We start from the raw sequence: 27,893 nt of genomic DNA, 5'->3' as shown, positions 1-27,893 counted from the left end.
TTTAATTCTGTAAAAAATAGTGCATGGTTACATGGGAAAGAAAAATTCATAAGGATTGTCATCATCATTTGTGATTACACATATAAATTTCAGTAAGTTAATAATTTATACTCCATTTCATAACTATTCAACTTAAAAACATCTGAGGAATACTCAAGATGGTGAAAAATATTACCAATAAAAACAACAGTTAAAAAATTTTGTTCTTGTCATATTGAATGAAGCCACTGTAAAAATAACTTGCAATTCATATTAGCATTAACTTCAAAAACCTCCAATCAGCTTTTGCTTTGTCATTACCAAAGGTTTTCTTGGTTTTCAATGAGAAGACTCTTCAAAAAATTTTAGTGTAGTAATCATAAAATAACTTTAATGTATCAAACTACATTGGAATTCCCCACTAGGAATTCATTTTTACAGAGTAAAATTGCTTAATATTCATATCAGTGACAGTAAAGTTTTTTTTTAATTTACATCCAAGTTAGTTGTTAGCATATAGTGCACTTATGATTTGAGGAGTAGAATCCAGTGATTCATTCCCTACATATAACACCAAGGGCTCATCCCAGTAGGTGTCTTCCTTAATGCCCCCTGACCATTAGCCCATCCCCCCACCCATAACCCCTGCAACAACACTTAGTTCTTTATATTTAAGAGTCTCTTATGTTTTGTCCCCGTTTTATATTATTTTTGCTTCCCTTACGTTCATCTGTTTTGTACCTTAAATTCCACATGAGTGAAATCGTGATACTTGTCTTTCTCCAGTTTTGCTTAGCATAATACACTCTAGTTCCATCCACGTTGTTGCAAATGGAAAGATTTCATTCTTTTTGATTGCCGAGTAGTACTCCATTGTGTGTGTGTGTGTGTGTGTGTGTGTGTGTGTGTGTGTGTGTATACACACCATATCTTCTTTATCCATTCATCTGTCAATGAACACTTGGGCTCTTTCTATACTTTGGCCATTGTTGACAGCGCTGCTATAAACATTGAGGTGCATGTACCCCTTCGAAACAGCACACCTGTATCCTTTGTATAAATACTTAGTGGAATTGCTGGGTCATAGAGTAGTTCTATTCTTAGTTTTTCAAGGAACCTCCATACTGTTTTCCAGAGTGGTTGCACCAGTTTGCATTCCCACCAGCAGTATAAAAGGGTTCCTCTTTATCCACATCCTCTCCAACATCTGTTGTTGCCTGAGTTGTTAATGTTAGCCATTCTGACGGGTGTGAGGTGGTATCTCATTGTGGTTTTGATTTGTATTTCCCTGATGATGAGTGATGTGAAGCATTTTTTCATGTGTCAGTTGGCCATCTGGATGTCTTCGTTGGAGAAGTGTCTATTCATGTCTTTTGCCCATTTCTTCACTGGATTATTTGTTTTTTGGGTGTTGAGTTTGGTAAGTTCTTTATAGATTTTGGATACTAACCCTTTATCTGATAGGTCGTTTGCAAGTATATTCTTCCATTCTGTCAGGTGCCTTTTAGTTTTGCTGATTGTTTCCTTCACTGTGCAGAAGCTTTTTATCTTGATGAGATCCCAGTAGTTCATTTTTGCTTTTGGTTCCCTTGCCTCCAGAGACGTGTTGATGCAGTCTAGGTCACAGAGGGTTCTGCCTTTCTCCTCAAGGATTTTGATGGCTTCTGGTCTTACATTGAGGTCTTTCATCCATTTTGAGTTTATTTTTGTGCATGGTGTAAGAAAGTGGTCCAGGTTCATTTTTCTGCATGCCGCTGTCCAGTTTTCCCAGCACCACTTGCTGAAGAGACTGTCTTTATTCCATTGGATATTCTTTCTGCTTTGTCAGAGATCAATTGGCCATAGGTTTGTGGGTCCATTTCTGGGTTCTCTGTTCTGTGCCACTGATCTGAGTATCTGTTCTTGTGCCAGTACCATACCGTCTTGATGATTACAGCTTTGTAATACAGCTTGAAGTCCAGAATTGTGATGCCTCTTGCTTTGGTTTTCTTTTTCAAGATTGCTTTGGCTATTTGGGGTCTTTTCTGGTTCCATACAAATTTTAGGACTGTTTGTTCTAACTCGGTGAAGAATGCTGGTGTTATTTTGATAGGGATTGCATTGAATATGTAGATTGCTTTGGGTAGTATTGACATTTTAACAATATTTGTTCTTCTTATCCAGAAGCATGGAATATTTTTACTTTTTGGTGTGTCTTTGATTTATTTCATAACCTTTTATGGTTTTCAGTGTATAAATTTTTTACCTCTTCAGTCAGGTTTATTCCTAGATATTTTATGGGTTTTGGTGCAATTGTAAACGGGATCAATTCCTTGATTTCTCTTTCTGCTACTTCATTATTGGTATATAGAAATGCAACCAATTTCTGTGCATTGATTTTATATCCTGTGACACTGCTGAATTCATGGATCAGTTCTAGCAGTTTTTTAGTGGAATTTTATGGGTTTTCCATATAGAGTATCATGTCATCTGCAAAGAGTAAAACGTTTTGACTTCCTCTGTGAGTTGGAAGCCTTTTATTTCTTTGTGTTGTCTGATTGCTGAGGCTAAGACTTCCAATACCATGTTGATTAACAGTGGTGAGAGTGGACATCCCTGTTGTGTTCCTGATCTTAGGGGGGGGGAAGCTCTCAGGTTTTCGCCATTGAGGATGATATTAGCAGTGTGTCTTTCATATACAGCTCTTATGATCTTGAGGTATGATCCTCCTATCCCTACTTTCTTGAGGGTTTTTATCAAGAAAGGATGCCTTATTTTGTCAAATCCTTTCTCTGCATCTATTGAGAGGATCATGTGGTTCTTGTCCTTTCTTTCATTAATGTGATGTATCACACTGATTGATTTGTGGATACTGAACCAGCCCTGCAGCCCAGGAATGAATCCCACTTGATCATGGTGAATAAATTTTTTTAACGTATTGTTGGATCCGGTTGGCTAATATCTTCTTGAGAATTTTTCCATCCATGTTCATCAGGAAAACTGGTCTGTAGCTTTCCTTTTTAATGGGATCTTTGTCTGGTTTTGAAATCAAGGTAATGCTGAAAACATGTATTTCTTTATATCCTTTTATAGGACTATAAAAGTGCCTTTAAAACGCTTTTTCTAACTTCAACATCTGCATTACCAATGTTTGCATTACTTTTTCTCTTCACCAAGGATCACATTTTCTTGTTTCTTAATATATTTAGTAATTTGTTTCATATCCTGGACATCATGAATTATAGAGTGTAAAGACTTAGGAATCATTTATATTCCTTTTAAGACTATTGCTTTTTGCTTTGTTTCAGCAGGGAATTAATTTGGCTGAACTTAAACACAAAGTTTGCCTCTCTGTAATGGTCAACAGCCGAAACATATTCAGTTCTTTTAGCCTTAGTAGGCTGCTTTGAGCCTACCCTATGTGCAGTTCAACTGTCAGCCAGAGATTTGGGCAGAATTTACGTGCAGAACTTGATGCAACTTCTCTGTAGCTGTCTCCATCCTAAAATTTCTCATTTCTCAGCTGCTTATGTAGCTCCTTTGGTTACTTAAGGAAGTAAAAACTTCTGATTTTTTGTCCAAATTCCAAACATTGGATGGGAACCACAATCAGGACAAAATCTAGGCAAACAAGAGGTGCCAAAACAAAAACAGGGTGGGAGCCTTCCCTCTTGCAAATACTGAATCCTGTCCAGTTTCTGCCTACTTTTAGATATTGATCTAGTAACTTCAGATAGTTTTTTTACGCTACGTCCAGAATTGGTAATACGTTTAAGACTGTTCCAATACATGCTACTCAGACATAGTATCATCTTAATTTATTTGCATACCTGAGTTTCTCACTATATTTCAAAAACCTTACAGACTTTTTTATGCCTGGATGCCCAGTGTTTCCTTCATTTCCTTTTGATTTTCAAAAGGTTCCTCATATTTGTTTTTCTGAGAGCATTATCTGTTGCATTTTTGCTCTTGTCATCTTTGCAGTTTAGTCTTCATTTTGGAAATGACTTTTTCTTTCATTTCCCATTCTTTCCAGTCTATTATTACCTTATTTTCAAACTCATATATTTTGGATTTATGTTTTATATCATGTATTATATCACTTTCTCAATGTATCATTTTGAAAAAGAAGATTCAGTTTTGATCTGTACTAGGGGCATGTATCTCTGATATACTTTCACTACCTGTAAATATATTCTACTTCTTCTTCTCTTTTTTCTTAACACAATGAAGAGGTTTGACCCTGATCCTCTTCTGTTGCATGTTTTAGGTGAAATTCTTTCTCCTAATTTGTAAAACATCACTCTGGATGGCTTTTCTGCTATACAGAGTTCCTTCTTCTACTATTTTCATATACTGTTAAAAAATATAGTATCCTACTATAACCACTGTAGATATCCCTCAAAAAATTAAAAATAGAAATACAGGATAATCCAATAATTCCGCTATTGGGTAATTTACCCAAAGAAAATGAAAACACTAATTTATGCACCCCTATATTTATTGCAGCATTATTTACAATATCCAAGATATGGAAGCAACCTAAGAATCCATCAGTAGATGAATGGATAAGGAATATGTGGTGTACACACACACACAATTACACAATCATAAAAAAGAATGGGATCTTGCCAACAACATGGATGGATCTAAAAGGTATTATGCTAAGTGAAATAAGTCAGAGACAAATACCATATAAGTTCACTATATGTGAAATCTAAAAAACAAACAAACAAAGAACAAAAAGCAGAATCAGACTTGTAAACACACAGAAAAAACTGATGGGAGGGGATGGAATGGAGGGGCCAAATGGGTAAAGGGAAGTGGGAGATACAGGCTTCTAGTTACAGAATAAGTCACAGAAATTAAGGCACAGCACAAGAAATACAGTCCATGATATTATAACAGTATTGTATGGTGACAGATGGTAGTTACACTTTCAGTAAACACAGCATTATATTTAAACTTGTCAAGTTGCTATGTGGTACACCTGAAACTAATGCAACGTTGTCAATTACATTCAAATTTAAAAATGAATAAAAAATATATATATAGTAGCTTGTTTTTCAAGCGTCCTGGCTCTTTTCCCTTAATCCTACTTACATCTGGACTCTTCTTTTTCTATGGTCCCTATCCTGCTCAATTTCTCCCTCATTTTTGGTCCTATCTGGAAGAGAGTTTTGGCCTGTCCATTTCAAGAATTCACAGGTAACTATATGTTCCAGCCTAATTCAAGGCTTACCATGAAACACTCCCTGCTTTTAGATACATGTGCTTTGCACTCTCTGCTATTAGATATATCAAAATATTATCCAGTCTCAGCTGCTGTTTTCAAAATGGCTTGCTGTACTATCTAGTGAATATCTGATGGTTATTTCATAGTTTTTTGTTTCTAAATCCATCAGACATTGGCTCCCCTGCTTCCCTCTTTTACCCTGACGCAGACACTGGTATCAGTAAGACCTTGTGGCTGCTGGTAACTACTCCCCACAAAATTGTTCTTAGAAAACAGATTACCCAGTTTTGTTGTAGATATTATCAGTGGAGTTCTGGTTTTGCTATCTGGTTTTCTCTCTTTATGTGGAGACTCAGGAGAAGCCAAAAACTATGCTGCCACTGCACTGTATCTTCCCTTCAATTAGCAATTTAACAAGGGATCTTGAACAAATGACAGACTACTCACCAGGTATTTCAAGAGAGCAAATCATAAAGGTAGCTTTTATATCATGTTGCATAAATAAAGGTTAAGCAAGTGTTTCCACAAGTTACAACAAAAGTTAAATTAAATCTATACTTAGTATATACTTCTAATCATCAAGGTGAATTTCTGCATAAATCTGTTTACTAGGAAGAGCAAAGAGCTCTGCTGTAACATTAAAAGGTTTTTTTTTCAATATATGAAATTTATTGTCAAATTGGTTTCCATAAAACACCCAGTGCTCATCCCAAAAGGTACCCTCCTCAATACCCATCACCCACCCCCCATCAACCCTCAGTTTGTTCTCAGTTTTTAAGTCTCTTATGCTTTGGCTTTCTCCCACTCTAACCTCTTTTTTTTTTTTTTCCTTCCCCTCCCCCATGGGTTTCTGTTAAGTTTCTCAGGATCCACATAAGAGTGAAAACATACGGTATCCGTCTTTCTCTGTATGGCTTATTTCACTTAGCATCACACTCTCCAGTTCCATCCACGTTGCTACAAAAGGCCATATTTCATTCTTTCTCATTGCCACATAGTACTCCATTGTGTATATAAACCACAATTTCTTTACCATCATCAGTTGATGGACATTTAGGCTCTTTCCATAATTTGACTGCTGTTGAAATTGCTGCTATAAACATTGGGGTACAAGTGCCCCTATGCATCAGCACTCCTGTATCCCTTGGGTAAATTCCTAGCAGTGCTATTGCTGGGTCACAGGGTAGATCTATTTTTAATTTTTTGAGGAACCTCCACACTGTTTTCCAGAGTGGCTGCACCAATTTGCATTCCCACCAACAGTGCAAGAGGCTTCCCGTTTCTCCACATCCTCTCCAGCATCTATAGTCTCCTGATTTGTTCATTTTGGCCACTCTGACTGGCGTGAGGTGATATCTGAGTGTGGTTTTGATTTGTATTTCCCTGATGAGGAGCGACGTTGAGCATCTTTTCATGTGCCTGTTGGCCATCCGATGTCTTCTTTAGAGAAGTGTATATTCATATTTTCTGCCCATTTCTTCACTGGGTTATTTGTTTTTCGGGTGTGGAGTTTGGGGAGCTTTTTATAGATTTTGGATACTAGCCTAAAAGGTTTGTTTCAATTTCTCCAAGATTGCTGACTTGCAACCTTAATGCCATGAACTTTATCATAAGCTACATTTGTGGTATAAAACTATTCACTTTGAGTTATGAATCTGGCATAGGAGATTGATTTCATCCATAGATTTGTGATAATTAAGTCATATTCTATTATAGACTTTTTTCTGGAATTTCATTAGATAAGTTAATTTTCTGATTAAAAAAAAAAAAAGAGCCCTCGTTTAAGTTCATTTGAAATAAACTGTGTGGCTCTAAAAGATTCATTTTTTTTAAACAGTGTTAAGCTTTCTCTATCACTACCCCAAGCCATGATGTGTGTCTTTTCAATCTTTCTTTTTCTTCTAAGAGTTAATATTTATTGAGCAATGGCAGGCACTGTTCTAAGCATTTCATTTTGAAGTCATTACAACTTCACAAAACTCTCTGAGTAAATAATATCCTGACTTTACGTATCATTTATAAACTAGCACAGGGGCACCTGGGTGGCTCAGTCAGTTAAGCATCTGAGTCATGATCTCGCTGTTCATGGGTTTGAGCCCCAGGTCAGGCTCTGTGCTGACAGCTCAGAGCCTAGAGCCTGGAGCCTCCTTCAGATTCTGTATCTCCCTCTCTCTCTCTGCCCCTCCCCCACTCATGCTCTGCCTCTCTCAGTCTCTCAAAAATAAACATTAAAAAAATTTTTTTTTAACTAGCACATAAAGGTTAATGTATCTTAACTATTATGTGGTAGTATATCACAATATCTGTGTTTATATCTGCGAATATATGACAGTTTTCATGGCACAGTAGTTAAGATTTAGGATTCTGAAGCCAGGATGCCTGGGGTTCAAATCCTGGATCTACCTGTTACTGGCTATGTGACCCTTAGGCAAGTCACTGCTGTGTGCCTCAGTCTGTTGTGAAAGTCAAATGAATTACAATATGAAAAGCAGTCAGAATGCAGCTTGGCATAGAACTCATACAGGTCTCAGCATTTTTTTTAATTGGATTTACAGTAATAACTGAATTACCCTTCTGCAGCTTGATTTTTTTCACTCAACAGATGGCTCCAGAAATGATCTGCATTGCACAACAAACCTAGTTCATTTTATCTACTGTGTATTATTCCAGTGCATCAATGTCCACCTCAATTTATCCATCTTCCTATGACAGTCGTTTAATCTGTTTCCAGTTTTTACTCTGCTGCCACATGCACATCTTACATATGTGTGCATGTGCACACATGCAGCAGTTTCTCTAGAGTGTACATTAGAAGTGGAAATGCTGGATCACTGGGTGTGCAAATCTTCAACTTTACTTGATACTGACAAAATGCTCTCCAAAGGGGCTCTGTTGCACAAGCAGTGGAGGACGTATTTGGTTTCTCCACATGCCGACTAACACTTGGTATTGTCAGGCCTTAAAAATAAATTAACTTTGATTCTAATAATAATTTTAAGTGGTAAAGATATCCTTCCTATGTATAATGAAGTACTTACAAAGCACCATATTCTTAACTCTTTTGGTAAAGAAAAGGATACCAAAATGCAAAACAAAATATTTAAGTTCTAGGGCACACACTTGGAAGATCCCAGGAGTGGCAACAAAATTTCTATCCATCACAAGAAACATAAGCCATTAAAAAAAAAATAAAAAATACTCACCTCAAACTCTCCAAGAAGTTTAGAAATAAGCAAACCCTCTGGAAATTTGGATACAACCTAATAGAAAATAAAATGCAATATAAATAGACACCATTAGGATGCTGCTAACAAAGTATTAAAATAAAACAGTATAAACTTAAATAGTAATAAAGGTAAAAAAAAAATTATTGAGTGAATGAATTAAAAGTCACAATAATTTAGATCAGTTTCCAGTTTTAAAAAAGGTTATAACCAAACAAAGGCAGTGATTTCCAATGTTTCCAGAGTGGGAAATCATTCTTACATAACACTGCAATGCCACAGCTCTCCAGAAATTCCTACAAATCTTTAGCAAACATATTTAGCTTTAGCTCACATAAAATAAATACCCTACAGTATAGCTTCGAGTATTTTAAATGGAAGGAAAAAATACAATGGACACTATAGAAAACTTTGAAAAAATACCACTAAGCAAAGAAAAAAATTATCCATAGTCATTGTTGTCCATCTGCACATAAAAATATCTATATTTAATATAAAAAATAAGGTCATTTCCATAACAAGTTTTTATTATCATACCACCATCTTTCCATGGCAGTAAATACGGATCAACATATTTACTGGTTATAGGGTTTTCTAATAATTCAATATATTTAAATTTATTTACTAGATCCTCTCTTTATGGTTGTGTCCTGTTTGTTATCATCACAAATCTTATAATTATTCTCTTATTTGCATCTTTCACACTTGTCCAATTTTTAGGAAAAATTCCTAAAAGCAAACTTATTCTATCCCCTTGAAGTATAAAAAGCTTTGTTTTCCCAGATTTTTCCAAATTTTACATATTTAATTAAAAAGTCTAAATCAAGTTTCAGAAAAATATAAAAATGACTCCAAAATCCTGTGACCCAGAGATAGCTGCTGCTGGTTTTCAGAAATCATCCTTTCAGAAACCCCTTTATGTACACACACATTACACATGATTTTACATGAAAGGACAACATTTAACATGCTATTCTATAAACCCTGTTTTTAAAGTCTAACAATATGTCCAGAAGATACTCCCATGTAAATTAAGTGAGAGATAAAGAAACATTTTTATGAGCCACATGATGTTGTCTAGTTTGGGTAGTTAATTTAACCAATGCTTTACCAGTGAATACTTAATTTTTCTCCTTTTTATTACCATAAAAAAATCATATTCAACATCCTTAAATAATCGTTGGATACATGGTCAAATGTCCAAACAAAAAAGCAGGATTTGAATGCACCATGGTTTTTGCATTTCTCCCAGTAAAATCATGACATCAGAAATGGAATAACTTCAAAAGCAGTAAGAGTTGTAATGGCACTCTGATCATTCAAATAAGAATAGCTCCTGCCAAAATTTCAAGTGTACATACCCTTTAGCCTGATATGTAACAGGCAAAGAACTTTCACAAGTTAATAGGGAAAAACAACACATTAAGCCAAAGACAAGAAAAAGCAATTCACATAAGAAATACAAATGGCTACTAAGCATATGAAAAGATGCTCAATGTAAAAATCAAGGGGTATAAATTACAACAACCCAATTGGATAGTAACATTTCACGGTCACTTGGGGTGTCAATCTGTTCAAACCTTTTAGAGGGTAATTAGGTATTAATGACCAAAACGACACTATTCAATACCTTTGGCAAGTCTACTTCTAGATACATGTTTGAGGACATTACCTGTAGTATTTTTTAATAGCCAAGGCTAGAATAACCCAATTTAATTAACTGCACATCTTATAAATGAAACATAGTACATTGACAGAGTAAAATGCCACGTAACTTTTAGAATATTTGACATACATATGTACGAAACTGATACTGTAAAGACCTTGAACTGTTTGCTAACAATTTATTGGGGTAAGGGGAAGAACAAAAGGCAGGCAGCATTTCTGGCACTTCAATTTTTAAAATAATTTTGAAAACATTAAAAAATTTTAGGAGTATTTTTTTTTCTGATCTTAAACGAATAGCCACTCCATTTGCTATATATTTGAAAAGATCAGGTATAAGTGTAAAACTAATAAATACTTACAGGCAAATTAAATTTAACCACAAATGAGATCTAAATATATAATTAGAGGTGCCTGGGTGGCTTAGTCTGTTCAACACCAACTTTTCAGCTCAGGTCACGATCTAGCAGTTTGTGAGTTTGAGTCCCACATCTGTCTCTGTGCTGACAGCTGAGAGCCTGGAACCTGCTGTGGATTCTGTGTCTCCCTCTCTCTCTACCCCTCCCTTGCTCGTGCTCTTTCAAAAACAAACCAACATTAAAAAATTTTTAAATTGTACAATCAATCATCCCTATTCATTTCCCAGAAACAGAAAATACTTACCAATTTTATCTTATGTTTTAGTTCTGGATTGATAGTCCCTCCAGGCCCAATTTGTGCAATAACTGATTTGAATGTGTTCTCCAACTATGAAAAAAAAAAAAGTAGTCCAGGTTATAATCCAAAAAGATCAAAGATAAATATGAACAATATGTAAAAGGAAACATCTACCACAGGACATTTTATTTCAATCAAATGGGTAAAACATTGTTCTTAAGAGGCACTGTAGCATTTCATACCACATAAAATACCTCTAAAATAGATGGAATCTATAAAACTAAACACTCTCAATTTTCCAGAATAATTAACATTCTCTTTAACAATTAGATTCTAGAGTATCCAATTTTTCAATCTCCTACTCATACCCAGAAAGGATTCTTGTTACTAGTTTCCTTCTATTTAAAAAAATTCAGTGTTTACTAAACATATGCTTAGTGAATGCCAAATGCAAGGAAGAGACTGGATGATGGAAGGTCCCTGGGAGGCAGGAAAGCACCTGAGCCTGGCAAGAAGGAAAAGCTCTTCTGCTGTAGTAGAAAAAAAAGGGAGAAAGAACCAGGAGGCATAGGATACAGAATGCGGGGTCAGGTGGAGTTACTACCTGATGACTTCAGTATTCTCTGTGAGTTGGGCAGCAAGGCCCATTCCTAAGAGTTAGAGGGAAGGGGAAGAAAGTTCAGGCAGTTGAGACAGTAGAAAAATAAAGGCGAGAAAATGATGGAGGACTGTGCAAGGGCAACAGACCGGCAGTTCTAAAGGAAAACAGGAGAGGCCAAAGTTAAGACAACAGGGGACTCAGGATTTTAGCTGAGAGAAACCAATGGCATGGAGAGGCCCCAGTAAGGCAGAAGATGTACAGGAATACTCGGAAAAGCAAGCTGGAAGCACAGGCAAGCATGGTCAGAGAAGCACGGAGCATATGCAGACAGCCCACACCCAGGGAACAGCTACAGCAGGGAGATCTAAAGTGGAATGAAAGATCATGCAGTTATGTTTAAAGACAATGAGTGGAAAAAATATGTTAGAAAAGACACAAAAGAGAAAAACAACAAATTACCTAAAATTTTATCACACAGATGCAAACATTATTAATACTTTTTCCTTCTAAACTTTGCATTTTTTCATCTTTCTTCTTGTTGACACTTGGCCTGTTATTAGTTACAAACTGTGTAACCTTTTTAGGTCTCAGTTTCCTCATCTGAAAAATGAATTTCACTATCTCTTAAGGTTGACAGGGAAAGGGGATGGGGGGGGCGGATTAGGTTCCTAAGATTATTATATCACTAGCTTTCACAAAAAGCCTCAGCCCTTGGGCCTATGTTCTTCATACATCTTCTGAATCGCCATGAGATAACCCCCTAAAGCTCCCCCAGTGAACAGTAAGAGCATCTAAAGGTAACGGATTCTTCACATCCCAACATGCTCCCCTCATTTGAAGATTCAATACAACAACTTCTTATCACTGTGCTAGGTGTTTCAGGGGACACACACACAGTCACCTCAGTGCCATTCTTCTCAAGCCCCTTAAAATTAAGTAGGGAAAGGAGATAAATGGATAAACCACTATAAGCTAAGGCTGACTCTGAGCATCACTGAAGAGGTGCAGAATTGCACAAGGACATATTATCACACTAAGTTATAAATATAACGAAGGCTTCCTTTTTGAGAGCCGGGGAACATCACAGAGAAGGGCGGTAGAGAAGGCAATAAAGGTATAAGAAACTTCATGAACACAGGAAAAAAGGAATAAAATAATAATAATTTGCCTGAAGGGAATAAGGAAAGAGCAGAAGAGAACACTGACAAAAGGAGAAGGAAGTACTACAGAATACTTCAGATGCCAAACTAAGGAGTTTCACCGGGTTATGTAGACAAATCCATATGTTGGAGATTTTTAGCAGGGGAGAGGCATCATCAGAAGTTTAATCTGGCAGCAGCAGAAAATGATACTGGGAGGGTGGACGACCAACTGGGAGGCCACGAAAACTGAGGGCAGGCGTCTTCACCAGGGCACTAAGCAAGTCAGACTAGAGAGAGGGGGCACGACAAAGGTGGGACATGGAATCCGGGAAATTAGGAAAGAACACCGTGCAAAGGAGGGAACTGCTGAGGGATGAATAGGAAGAGGCCAGGGAAACAGCCTCAAAGACTATACAGTTTAGAAGGAAGAAGGACCTGGGAACACAGAGATAGGATTTTGCTGTTTTTCAATCAATTCCAAAAGCTTGAGAAACTGGGAGGTAACAGGATGAGGATTACAAATGTCATTTTTCCCTCTGAACTATGGCTTGTAACAGGCAAATCACAAGCTAAAAATTGTCTCAACATTTTTAAACAGCTAGAGGAGAAAATAATATTTTGTGACACACGAAAATTATATGAAATTCAAATTCCAGTATTCATAAAGTTTTAATGGAACATGGCCACACTCACTCATTTACACATCATTCACATGATTGCTTTTCGCACCACAAGGGCAGAGTTGGGTGTTTATAACAGCGCCTCAAATATTTACCATGTGGCCCTTTAGAGAAAACAGTTACCAAGCCTGGGTTTACAATGCTCTTACCTAGGAACAGAGTGTTTCTCAAGAAGGAAAAAAAAAAAAGAAAAAAAACAACACAACAGGGGCGCCTGGGTGGCTCAGTCGGTTAAGTGTCCGACTTCAGCTCAGGTCACGATCTCACAGTTCCTGAGTTCGAGCCCCACATCAGGCTCTGTATCAACAGCTTGGAGCCTGGAGCCTGCTTTTGGATTCTGTATCTCCCTCTCTCTCTGCCCTTCCCTCCCTCCCTCTCTCTCTCTCTCTCTCTCTCTCTCTCTCTCTCTCAAAAATAAACATTAAAAAAAAATTTTTCTTCAGGGTGCCTGGGTGGCTCAGTTGGTTAAATGTCTGACTTTGGCTCACGTCACGAGCTCGTGGTTCATGAGTTCAAGCCCCACATCGGGCTCTGTACTGACAGTTCAGAGCCTGGAGCCTCCTTCAGATTCTGTATCTCCTCCTCTCTCTGCCCTCAACCCCAGCTTGTGCTCTGTCTCTCTCTCTCTCAAATGTGAATAAACATTAAAAAAATTTTTTTTAATTTTTTTTTAAAAAGTAAAAAACTGGGTTTTAGCCTCAAGCTAGACCACTATATTAAGCTAACTTTAAACTGAATGGGGTGGGGAGATTTTTTTAAAGTCCAGTTAATCTTGGAGATATCTATAATTGGAGGGTAGAAATTAAAATGGGGGCCGGGGGCAGGGGTAAGAAAGGAAGGTAATCAGTGACTGACATAAGGAAAGTAATCAAGAGGGGCCTCTGATTTCAATAATCCTCCAGTCCCAGATGCCTAAATACCAAACAAAAAGAATGAATAAATCAAGTGAACAAAACATTATCAGGGCATAAATAAAGATGGAAAGTGATGCGAAAAAATACCATATTCAGAGAGGAGCCTCTAGGAACAAAGAGGCAGAGAAGAACTTTGAATCAAAAAGATGGACTCCCCAGAAAAAAGGATAAAGACTTAAATAGGCAACTGATAAATATTAAGCAATAAAAGCATCAAGCTCATAAAAAGACAATAGTCCAATATAGTTACCTATCATATTGGAAAATTAATTTTATAATAATGCCCATTCATTCAACAAAAATGTACTGAACACACACTATGTGCTGCACACTGTAGGGGTCAATAAACTAGATATGGTCACTGCCCTCCTGGAACTTGCAGTCTGGTGTGGAGAGACAGACATGAAACAATCATAAATATAATTGCAATTATAAAAAATATCATGAAAAGATCCACAGAGTGTTATGAAGGGATAATATGCCAGAAGGCATTAGAAAAGCATTGGGAGACCGAACATACTGGGTTGGTGGTGAGGGAGAGATACTGAGTATCATCAAAGGTACAAGAAGCACATTCCTTACGCACCTTATCTCAGTGCTACCTGAAACTTTTACGAGGACAACTTAACCACATAAAAATACACACTCCTTTTGATGCAGTGACTGTTGCTCTAGAAATTTATTCTGTGGAGTAGCGGATATATGCAAATTTGAACAAGATTTTCATCACAAGGCTATTTTTATTTTTTTAACTAGGCTCCATGCCCAACGTGGAGCTTAAACTCATGACCCTGAGATTAAGACTCACACACTCTACCGACTGAACCAGCGAGGTGCCCCCACAAGGCTATTTTTAATAGCAAACACTAGAAACAGCCTTAGTGCCTAACAAAAGTTACAAGTTAAATAAATTATGGTGCATCCTACTCCCATTGAAAATTGTACTGGTGGGGCACCTGGGTGGTTCAGTCGGTTAAGTGTCCACCTTCGGCTCAGGTCATGATCTCATGGTTCCTCAGTCTGAGCCCCACGTTGGGCTCTGTGCTGACAGCTCAGAGCCTGGAGTCTGCTTCGAATTGTGTCTCCCTCTTTCTCTGTCCCTCCCCTGCTCATGCTCTGTCTCTCTCTGTCTCTCTCTCAAAAATAGACACTAAAAACAATTTTTTAATTATGTTGCATTATAATATTTAACAGTGTGGGATGTTCACAATTCACAGTTATGACTTAAAAAAGCAGGTCACAAACCTGGACCAGAATGATTCTATTTAAAAAAAGAAAAAGTACTTAGCATAATACTCTCTAGCTCTATGTACATCATTGGAAATGGCAAGATTTCATTCTTTTTTATGGTTGAATAATATTCCAGTGTACGTATATACCACATCTTCCTTATCCATTCATCAGTCAATGGACATAGGCTATTTCCATAATTTGGCTATTGTAGATAATGATATTATAAACATCTGAGTGTAGGTATCCTTTTTGAAATAAGTCAGGGCAAGAAAAATACCATATGATTTCACTCATATGTGAACCTGAAGAAACAAAACAAACAAGCAAAGCGGGGGGGGGAAAAGAGGCACACCAAGAAACAGACCTTTAACTACAGAGAACCAGATGATGGCTAGAGAGGTGAAGGGGTCAATAGGTGATAGGGATTCAGGAGGGCACTTGCAATGAGCACCAGGTGTTGTATGAAGGGTTGAATCACTATATTAAACACCTGAAACTAATTACACTATGTTAGCGAACTGAAATTTAAATTTTAAAAAATCAGCTTTTCTGGATGATAAAAGTACAGGTGATTTTTATTTTCTTCTGTGCCTTCTTGTATTTCAAAACTTCTATAATCAATCTATATTACTTTTGTAATAAGAAAAAAAGGTTTTAAAAACAGACACCTGGGTGCTATTTAGAAACATGAGGGTGGAAGCATTTTGAAAAGAAGGTAGGTACAGAAGTGACATCTTAGAGGAATATGCTCCAGCCCTTTGGCCATATGGTACAACATGAACACATTTCTGATAAAGATCACAAAACTGGCACCAATACACACACGGAAGCAAAGCTTTCAACTGCTTAAATATTTGCCAGATACCTCATCTGACTAAAAGCCAGGCAGCACGGAATGTGACTTGCCATACTAAAAACTTCACCCAAACTCACAAGAAATCGAGATAGTGAACAGCTACTTTGAGTTGGCCAGAGAACTGCATTAATGAAGCCAGGAACGGCTCCTGCCGACAGGAACTGTTTAGCGTATCCAGCTGCTTGTTGAGGGAAGATACTCTTACAGGATAGTTGAGCCAGGTCACCAAGCGAGATAAAAGAAGTATCCTTTCTTATACGCAATAACCAAGCACGCCTCCTTATTCACACAGAAACTACCAAATTGTTTGGTTGCAAATTAAAAGTTAGGTGCAAACTAACACCCAGCCCTGATTTTTAATTCGTTTAAGGCGAGATCTTTTTATAATTCCAGGTTTACCTACTTTAAACCTCATGCTGAATGTTACAATGAAGTTTTCTACTATGTAAGATGGGGTAGGGTGGGGTAGGGTGGGGTAGGGTGGGATGGGGTACTCTTAAAGCTAGACAACCTAGAAATGTCAGATCCCTGTTCCCCGACCAAACCCCGGCCATTGTTACAGGCCATGACCTATTCACAATAACAGTAACACTATGGTTACCTGTGATGTAGGACTACAGGAAGCTTCATTCACTAGAAAATACAGCTAATCCATTCTCACCTACTCACATTTGCATCTCCATCCAAACTTCCCTTCAGTCAATCTAAAGGAAATTTAATAGAATGTGGTAAAAAGATTATTCGTATCTTGCAAAAGAGGCTTTAAACTGTTCTAACCATTTCCTTTGTGAAACAAAGCATTACAATGGACAAAGGGTAGGTACTAGTGACCACCCTGGCTGTTTCTCTTGAAGGTGAAAGATGAAAAAAATACTAACCCTCATTTTACAAGGGAGAAATTTATTTCTCTTCTTTTTAACAACATGTTTTCCTTATTACAAAATAACGTGTTCACTGGAAATACGTGAAATACAGATGATCAAAAAGAAGTCTGTAAATCCATAATTTAAATTTGTTATAGATCTGTTCTTTTTCTATGCTCATAAATACATGTGGAGTTTTGATCAAAAACACATAGCAAACTGATCTAAAATTTTGAAGAAATGGAAGTTGTACTTTTTACAAATAGGATTATGCAAGATCTGGTAATTATGTAGAGTATGGTCTGCTACCAAATTAAAATACATAGTTCAAGAATGAGAGCCAACTCTTTGGAACAAGATTTAAATAGTTCCAATGGCAAAAACTTCACCCAGAAGTGAAATGTGGTTATTAGACAGCAGCTACGAGGAATTCTTGGAGCTGCAAAACACAGGATGAAACTCAAAGGAGAAAAGATATAGAAGAAGTGTATGTGCATCTTTCTCACCCTTCTCCCTGGAGCCATGCCAGGAGCAAAGGTCCTAGACTTTGCATTTGTTATTCCCTGGCTCTGATGGCTAAATGCACAGTCGTCCCACCCAATTCTATAAACTCTCCAAAAAACATGCTATATCATTCTCTAATATTTTGTTCGGGAATTTTTAATCAATACAATAAATTTGGAAAATGGAAATAACTTCAAACATTGGAAAAGCCAAAACAAACTTATTCATTGTGGAGCTTCACACAGTTAATTTATTTGGACTCAATCATTCTGAGTTTTGCTTTGTTAGGATAGGTATTATGTTTCCTAAAATTCGTATTTTAAAGGCCTAACCCCCAATGTAATTTTTTTTTGTGTGGTGATGGGATTAGCACCCCTACAAAAAGAGAAACCAGAGAGCTTGGTCTCCTCCATGTGCACACACTGAGGAAAGGCCATGTGAGCACACTGCGAGAAGGGGCAAGCCAGCAAGAGAACTCTCAGCAGAGCGCAGCTACGTTATCGCCCCAGTCTGGAACTTCCAGCCTTCACAACTGTGAGAAAATAAATGTCTGTTGTTTAAAGCTACCTGATCTAAGTTACTTTATTATGGAAGCACTAGTGACTAAGACAGTCCAGAGAAAACCTTCAGTCTAGAGCTACCCACAAAGGTATTACCTTTCTGAAGATCCTATTTATAAAAGTACAACTTGCCATTTCTTCAAAATTATAGAGGAGTTTACTAGCTGTTCCTACTCAAAACTCTACAAGTATATATGTTTCCTTTATAAGCATAGGAGAATAGATTTATAACAATATTAAATGATATTATACATGGAAAACCCAACAGACTCCACCAAAAGTCTGCTAGAACTGATACATGAATTCAGGAAATTTGCAGGATACAAAATCAATGTACAGAAATCAGCTGCTTTCTTATACACTAATAATGAAGCAACAGAAAGACAAATAAAGAAACTGATCCCCTTCACAATTGCACCAAGAAGCATAAAATACCTAGGAATAAACCTAACTAAAGATATAAAAGATCTGTATGCTGAAAACTATAGAAAGCTTATGAAGGAAATTGAAGAAGATATAAAGAAATGGAAAAACATTCCATGCTCATGGACTGGAAGAATAAATATTGTCAAAATGTCAATGCTACCCAAAGCAATCTACACATTCAATGCAATCCCAATCAAAATTGCACCAGCATTCTTCTCAGAGCTAGAACAAGCAATCATAAAATTTGTATGGAATCACAAAAGGCCCTGAATAGCCAAAGTAATATTGAAGACCAAAGTGGGAGGTATCACAATCCCAGACTTTAGCCTCTACTACAAAGCTGTAATCATCAAGACAGCATGGTATTGGCACAAAAACAGACACATAGACCAATGGAATAGGATAGAAACCCCAGAATTAGACCCACAAAAGTATGGCCAACTCATCTTTGACAAAGCAGGAAAGAATATCCAATGGAAAAAAGACAGTCCCTTTAACAAATGGTGCTGGGAGAACTGGACAGCAACATGAAGAATGAAACTAGACCACTTTCTTACACCATGCACAAAAATAAACTCAAAATGGATAAAGGACCTGAATGTGAGACAGGAAACTATCAAAACCCTAGAGGAGAAAGAAGGAAAAAACTTCTCTGACCTCAGCCGCAGCAATTTCTTACTCGACACATCCCCAAAGGCAAGGGAATTAAAAGCAAAAATAAACTACTGGGACCTCATCAAGATAATAAGCTTCTGCACAGCAAAGGAAACAATCAACAAAACTAAAAGGCAACCAACGGAATGGGAAAAGATATTTGCAAATGACATATCGGACAAAGGGCTAGTATCCAATCTATAAAGAGCTCACCAAACTCCACACCCGAAAAACAAATAATCCAGTGAAGAAATGGGCAGAAAACATGAAGAGACACTTCCCCAAAGACATCCAGATGGCCAACAGGCACATGAAAAGATGCTCAATGTCACTCATCAGGGAAATACAAATCAAAACCACACTCAGATACCACCTCACGCCAGTGAAAACAGCTAAAATGAACAAATCAGGAGACTATAGATGTTGGAGAGGATGTGGAGAAATGGGAACCCTCTTGTACTGTTAGTGGGAATGCAAACTGGTGCAGCCGCTGTGGAAAACAGTGTGGAGGTTCCTCAAAAAATTTAAAATATATCTGCCCTATGGCCCAGCAATAGCACTGCTAGGAATTTACCCAAGGGATACAGGAGTACTGATGCATAGGGGCACTTGTACCCCAATGTTTCTAGCAGCACTCTCAACAATAGCCAAATTATGGAAAGAGCCTAAATGTCCATCAACTGATGAATGGATAAAGAAATTGTGGTTTATATACACAATGGAGTACTACGTGGCAATGAGAAAGAATGAAATCTGGCCCTTTGTAGCAACATGGATGGAACTGGAAAGTGTTATGCTAAGTGAAATAAGTCATACAGAGAAACAGATACCATATGTTTTCACTCTTATGTGGATCCTGAGAAACTTAACAGAAGACCATGGAGAAGGGGAAGAAAAAAAGTGTTAGAAAGGGAGGGAGCCAAAACATAAAAGACCCTTAAAAACTGAGAACTGAGGGTTGATTGGGGGGGGGGGGGGGAGGGAGGGAAGGGGGGGTGCACCCCCCCCATTGGGATGAGCACTGGGTGTTGTATGGAAACCAATCTGACAATAAATTTCATATTAAAAATAAAAAATAAGAAAACGCCAAATAAATAAATAAAAGAAAAACTTCCCAATTCCTTTTAAGAGGACTGTATTACTTGGATTATAATTTTTTTATAATTATAATAATTTTTCTTTAGAAAAGAAAAGCACTATAGAATTCTGACTCGAATTACATGTATGTGGATTTTATCCCACACTCAAGCAATTCTCCAACATCAGCTGGGTATCTTGTACTTCAATTCATGTCTATCTACCTGGAATTACATCAGCTTCCATAAATTAAGGGCCAAGTCCAACAAGATTGTGCCCCACCCCCACCACAATTCCAAGTCCAGGTTATTATCTGTGCTTTTGATCAAGTTACTATAAATCAGAAGTTCCATGACACCCTCCTTGGGTTCAACCGAGTTGCTAAAGCAGCCACAGAACTCATAAACATTTTACTTACTGATTTATTACTGATAAAACAATATAATGCTACACCCACAAAAACTCAAAATGGATTAAAATTGAATGTAAGATGTGAAACCATACAAACCCTAAAAAAAAACAAAACCCACAGATGGTTAAGTTCCTTGATACCATTCTTGGCAGTGATTTTTTAGATTGGACACCAAAAGTACCAAAAGCAAAAATAAACAAATGGGACTACATCAAAAAAGCTTCTACACAGCAAAGGAAACCATCAACAAAATCAAAAGGCAACCTACTTCAAAGGAGAAAAAATTTCTAAGTCCAATATTTGATAAGGGGTTAATATCCCAAATACATAAAGAACTTATACAACTCAACAGCAAGAAAACAACCAAATTTTAAAATGGGCGGAGGATCTGAATAGACATTTTTCCAAGGAAGACATACAGAGGACAAACAGGTACATGAAAACGTGCTCCACATCACTAATCATCATAAAAATGCAAAGCAAAACCACAATGAAGTATCACCTCACACCTGTTAGAATGGCTATTATCAAAACGACAAGAAACAGTAAGTGCTAGTGAGGATATGGAGAAAAAGGAACCCTGGGGCATGTTGGTAGAATGTAAATTGGTGTAGCCACTATGGAAAACATTACAGAGGTTCCTCAAAAAAACTATACTACCACATGATCCAGCAACTTCAATTCTGGTTATTTATCCAAAGGAAATAAAAACACTAACTCAAAAAAATATCTGAATCCCTATGTTCATTGCAGCATTATTTACAATAGCCAAGACATGGAAACAACCTAAGCATTCATCAGCGGATGAATGGACAAAGATGGTATGATACACACACACACACACACACACACACACACACACTGGAATATTATTAAGCCATAAAAAAAAAGCAAGGAAATCCTACCATTTGTGACAACATGAACGGACCTTGAGGGCATCACACTAAGGAAAATAAGTCAGAGAAAGACAACTGTATGATCTCACTTATACGCAGAATCTAAAAAACAAAATAAAAATAAAAACTTGAGTTCATAGATATAGAGAACAGATGGATGATAGCCAGAAGCAGGTATTTGGGAGTGGGTAGAATAGGTGGACAGGGTCAAAAGGTATAAAATTCCAGTTATAAAATAATTAAGTCCTGTACAGCATGTAATATACAGCATGGTAATTATATTTCATAATGTATTAATAAATATAATAAGACTACATGACACATTATACAATTATAATAACATGTATTATATATGTTACTACAAAAAATTGCTAAGACAGTAAATCTTAAGACATCACAAAAAGAATTTCTAACTATATGTGCTGATGGATGTTAAGTAGACATACTGTGATCATTTCACATTATACACATATCAAAGCATCATGTACATCTGAAACTAATATATCAACTGTATCTTAAATTTTTTTTAAAAATCAGTTAAAAATTTTTTTAAAGATAGAACTCAGAAATAGTGAGATGGAGAAGATGCATACAGCCAGATAAGTGGGAAGAGGCACAGAGCTCCATACCTTCTCCAGGCATGCCAGTCTCCCCCAAAACTCTACTGTTCACTAGCTTAGAAGCTCTCCAAATCCAGTATTTTGGGGTTTTATGGAGGTTTTACTACAACAGCACAACTGATTGATTCATTCACTAGGGGCCAGTGATTCTATCTGTAGCCCCCTTCCTCTCTCAGGAGGTTGGGGTAGGACTAAAAGTTCAGACCCTCTAATGACATCATTTGCTCCAACTGGCAACCAGCCCCCATCTTTAGGTCCTTTCTAAAGACACTTCATTAGCAACAAAAGATACCTTTACATTTCTTACCACTTCAAAAATTCCAAGAGTTTTAGGAGCTCTATGCTAGAAATGAGAAAAGGAATATAATTTTTATATAATAAATCACAATAGCACATCCTATAATCCTCTCAATGGATGGAGAAAATTTCAACACACATTCATGGAAAAAATTCTCAGAATCTAGGAACAGAAGGGAATTTTCTCAACCTGGTATACAGCATTTATAAAAATGCTAGAGTTAACACCAGAGTTAATGATGAAAGACTGAATGTTTTTCCCCTATAGTCAGGAACAAGACAAGAATTTCCATGCTCACCATTTCTATGCATTATTATACTAGAGAGCCCAGCTTATGTAAGGGGAAAAAAAGGGGGGGGGGGGCATACAGATTGAAAAGGAAGTAAAATGGTCTACTCCCAGATGGTATGATGGTCTATGCAGAAAATCCCAACTCTACGAAATAGTTACTAGAATGATATCAACTACAGTATTGAGTTTATCAAGTACCTTGATTCAAGGTCACAAGATGCAAGGTCAAAATATAAAAAAAACCAATTGATTTCTATGTACTAATAACAATTAACTAGAAAATAAACTGAAAATACCTGTCAACTACAGTATTGAGTTTATCAAGTACCCTGATTCAAGGTCACAAGATGCAAGGTCAATATACAAAAATCCAATTGATTTCTATGTACTAATAACAATTAACTAGAAAATAAACTGAAAATACCCTTTATAATATCCAAAGTATGAAAAATGGTGGTGGGGGGGGTAAAATTTAGCAAAACATATGTAGGCCTTGAGTACAAAACTATAAAAGAGTACTAAAAATTTAAAGACTGAAGTGGAGAAATTATACTATGCTCATGGATCAGCAGATTCAATACTGTCAGGATGTCATTTATCCCCAAACTTACCTCTAGATCCCTTGTTTCACTCTAATCAAAATCACAAGAGGCATATTTATTTTTGGTAGAAATTGACAAGCTGATTTATATCAAATTAAGTTTATATGAAAATGCAAAGAACCTAGAGTAGCCAAAGCAATTTGAAAAAGAATAAAGCTGTAGGACTTAACTACATAATTTCAAGATGTTAAAGAGCACCTGGGTGGCTCAGTCACTGGGTTAGCAACGGACTTGGGCTCAGGTCATGATCTTGTGGTTCATGAGTTCAAGCCTCGTGTCAGGCTCTGTGCTGACAGCTCAGAACCTGGAACCTGCTTCTGATTCTGTTTTTCCCTCTCTCTCTACTCTTCCCCCGCTTGCTGTCTCTCTCTCTCTCAAAAATAAATAAACATTAAAAAAAATAAAAAGAAAGATATTATAAAGCTATATTAAGAGAGAAGGGTACTGGCAAAAGAACCTGTAGATCAATGGATCAGAATGGACAGTCCTAAAAACAGAACCTACACATACAAGTGGTCAACAGATTTCACAGAGGTGCCAAAGTAATAAGGTAGTTCAGCAAAGAAAAGAGTATTTTTCAAAAAAATAGTGCTAGAGGAATTAGCAATCCATTGCAAAAAACTCTGGTCCATACTGGTACCTTATATAAGAATTAACTTGAAATCAGTAATAGACCGGGGCGCCTGGGTGGCGCAGTCGGTTAAGTGTCCGACTTTAGCCAGGTCACGATCTCACGGTCCGTGAGTTCGAGCCCCGCGTCAGGCTCTGGGCTGATGGCTCAGAGCCTGGAGCCTGTTTCCGATTCTGTGTCTCCCTCTCTCTCTGTCCCTCCCGCGTTCATGCTCTGTCTCTCTCTGTCCCAAGAATAAATAAACGTTGAAAAAAAAAAAAAATTAAAAAAACAAAACAAAAAAAAAAAGAAATCAGTAATAGACCTAAGAACTAAAATCATAAAACTTCTAGAAGAAAACATACAACATTTTTGTGACTTTCGATTCAACAAAGATTAGTTAGGCAAGAATCAAAAGAAAAATATAAATAAATTAGATTTCATCAAAATTAAAGGTTTCTGCTTCACAAAAGGCAGAACTAAGGAAATGAGATAAGCATATACCAGGAGAAAGTATTTGCAAAACATGTCTGGTAAAGGACTTGTACCCATTCATATATAAATAATCCTTCCAACTCAATACAAAAGTCAATTTTTAACAACAAGCAAAGGATGCAAGGAGACACCTTAAGGAAAATTTACAAATGGAAAATATGCATATGAAAAGATGCCCAACATTATTCATCATTAGAGAAATTTCAACACCATAATGAAATACCACTACACACCCGTAATTAAAAAAAAAAATTAATGTTTATTCATTTTTCAAAGAGAGACAGAGCACGAGTCGGGGATGGGCAGAGAGAGGGAGACACAGAATCGGAAGCAGGCTCCAGGCCCTGAGCTGTCAGCACAGGTGTCACCACACCAACGCGTGGCTCAAATCCATGAACCATGAGATCATGACCCGAGCCAAACTTGGATGCTTAACCAACTGAGCCACCCAGGCGCCCCATGAATAGTAATTTTTTTAAGTGGACAATACCAAACATTAACAAAGATGCAGCTAGAACTCTCATATGTAGTTTACAGTAATGTGAAATCATACAGCCACTTTAGAAGAGTCTGACAATCTCTTATAAAGTTAAACATGCCCTTACTGAACGACCCAACAATCCTACTCCTAGGTATTCACTCAAGAGAAGTCCATGATCAAAGTGTATGCAAATGTTCATAGCAGCTTTATTTATATAAATACCCCACACAGGAAAGAACCCAGATGTCACCTGATGGGAATGGATAACAAATTGAGATAAATATAGTGGAATGGTACGCAACAAGAAAAAGTAACAAACTACTGATACTGATGAATCTCAAAAGCACCATGGTAAGTTAAAGAAGCTAGACACAAACGCTAGATGTTATTTAATTCCATTTATATGAAATTCTTGAAAAGTCAAACTTACAGAAAGCAATATTTATGTAGTGTCTACAGCTGGGGAAAGAGATCAACTACAAAGCAGCATAATGGAAATTTTTGAGAATGATGGAAATGTTTGGCCTCTTGATTTTGATGATTATGCAGTGAGGTACATTTGTCAAAATTCAAAGTGTACATTTTAAATGGATAAACTATATGTAAGTTCTGCTACTAAAGCTAGTATTTTTTAAGTTATAGAGGTAAGGCACTTTTATATCTTGAATTTAATTTCCATGTGCTTCTTCTAAGCTCTACGAAAGTTGTCATCTTGCTAATTTAACCAGGGTTTTTGTTGGTTATATTCTAGTAGCTTTTGTTCAAAACTCCTTCAGCATACACACAGAAAAGTACCAGGACTGTAGTGCTCAGGGCCAGCCATTCAGGTAAAGATATTCATGAGGGAAGCTGCAAATATACTTCTAGGACTTTGGTGAGAAGCTGGAACTAGAGACAGCTGCACAAAGTACAGGTGTCCCTCACTTTTCAAAAGTTCATGCTATGCCCTTTCACTTTTATGAAAAATCTAGGGTCCGTTCTCATTTTTGCTAACCCAAAGAAATCGAAAGAGGATTTTCACTTTTATCAATAAAGGCCAAAAGCAAAAAGAGCATCCAGCAATCGTTTTGCAGTGAGCAGTTATAGGGGCAGCGCGCGCCGAGCAGCCAGAGTGGCATCACCAGCCTCCTTCCCCAAGAACTACATTCAGCATCAAACCACCATAGCTTTGAATTGTGCTTTACCCCCATTTATTTTGTGCATCCATTAGCAAGATGTGTCCTAAGGTAGAAAATCCATTGGCTAGATGTATCATAAGGTATCAGAAAAGCCTAAGAGAGGTTATTTTTGGGGTCTAAGAAGGCTCAAAATTTTTTCTATATAAATTAATGGCAATTGTTTCTTTGCTTTACACGGTTTCAACTTTCAAAAGGTTTCATAGGAACACCCTACTTTCCAATAGTGGGGGAAGCCTGTAACAGAAACCATGGGAGTTGATACAATTGTATTCTTTTCTCACTGCCACCTCTTACTAGCTAATAATCCACACAACCATAGAAAATGCTCAAGTTAAATCTGAAATTAAGCTTCTCCGTCTAAGTATTAACCACTGAATTTAAACACATTTTTGGTTTATACCTCCAAACTCCTATATCTCACCTGGTTTAATTTTTCAGCGTGATTCAGCCTTGAAGTCTCTACCACATTTGACTTAAAAGTATTTTCCACGTTCAGTATTTGCTTCGGTGGTTCCAAGTTTGAAGTGGGTTGCGAAAAGCGTGCCTTTGTGACTGGGGAGACTGTAGGGTAGGACCTTTGTTGTTTCATTCTAAAAGGCTGGGTAAACATTTTACCTCCTTTTGTGAATAAAAGAAGAGCGGAGAAAAGTTGTCACTAACAATTTCTACTTTATTTTCTGGTGATTCTATATAGAGGCTACTGTGACCTAACTGTTCTCAACTTAGAAATAACAATTATGGAAAGTAAGCTTACATTTTCATATTGCCAAATAAAATGTACATACAATGGAAAAGATTAGTCATCTATAAAAGAAAACCAAGGGATCATACATGTGTTACTGAAAAGGTTGGAGCTATCTAAAAACTCCATTTAAGATCACCTGAATATAATTACAGAAAGGTAGATTTTAATAGGTAAAAAACGAAAAACGTTTAGGAGGCTAAAAAGTCTCCAACTAAGAAGTCTGCTTAAAACTATGCTTCTCAAACTGAATAATCACCTAGTAGTATGGGAGCAGGAAAGGGGGCTAAAAAGCTATAGAATAAAGGATATTGTTCTAGAGTACAGATTTTTTTCTTCAAGATTTATAGGGAGGAAAATACCACTGGCAAGATATATGCTGATGTACAACATGAATGATCAATCACTAGACCTCACTGTGGTCTCTTTCTTTACCATAAGATCAAGGCCCCCCCCCCCCCCCCACACACACAAATTGTTTCCAAGATACCCTGATGATAGGAAGAAGGATCACAGGTGAGAAACATGAACAATCCAATCACTGGGAAGGAATATCACTCCCCCCATTCAATAAGTTGGCAAGCTGCTTTATACACTATCAACCTCTTACAACTTTAATAGCATAGGTTTGTCTCCCCAAGTTCAAGTAACTCAAGAATACTGATATTGCTGATGGTTGAGGGTAAGATTCAAAACACACACTGGCCCCTATAGTCTTCCCTGACCAGAGCTCGTAAACCCCCTAGGATATCTACATCAAATTACATTTCCTACCACAGTTTAAGTATTGGTTTCTAAACTGGGGACATTCTCATGGTTTCACCTATATTAATCTAAATACAGATTTTAGAGAAAAAGAAAAATCACTGAAATAGGTGTAGAGATTCCCAAAATAGGCTCAGTGTATAGATTCTGTATCGTCAAGGGTCTAGTGAGGCACTATACAAATGATCACATTGGTCTTCTGAGACTTTAAGAGGGACAGTGATTCGGGGACGAAAGGTACAGCATACAATCC

At 37.1% G+C, this 27,893-nt stretch overlaps 1 protein-coding gene across 2 annotated transcripts in view; it reads right to left on the bottom strand.

Moving 5' to 3' along the window:
- The window catches only part of TDRD5 (tudor domain containing 5), a 98,972-nt gene that overhangs the window by 68,087 nt on the left and 2,992 nt on the right, over positions 1-27,893 (bottom strand). For both annotated transcript variants that reach the window (XM_060643662.3, XM_060643661.3), the window contains exons 4-6: positions 26,555-26,751; positions 10,747-10,830; positions 8,398-8,454 (exon numbers count right to left, since the gene is read on the bottom strand). In XM_060643662.3, coding sequence (XP_060499645.2) covers positions 8,398-8,454; positions 10,747-10,830; positions 26,555-26,751 — 338 coding nt within the window. The remainder of the gene's footprint in view (positions 1-8,397; positions 8,455-10,746; positions 10,831-26,554; positions 26,752-27,893) is intronic.

The sequence above is a fragment of the Panthera onca genome, chromosome F1 (genome assembly GCF_046562875.1).
Source record: "Panthera onca isolate mPanOnc1 chromosome F1, mPanOnc1 haplotype 2, whole genome shotgun sequence".
Lineage (NCBI taxonomy): Eukaryota > Metazoa > Chordata > Mammalia > Carnivora > Felidae > Panthera > Panthera onca.
The sequence above is the reverse complement of the archived record's forward strand: the minus strand, read 5'-3'. Positions and strand labels throughout refer to the sequence as shown.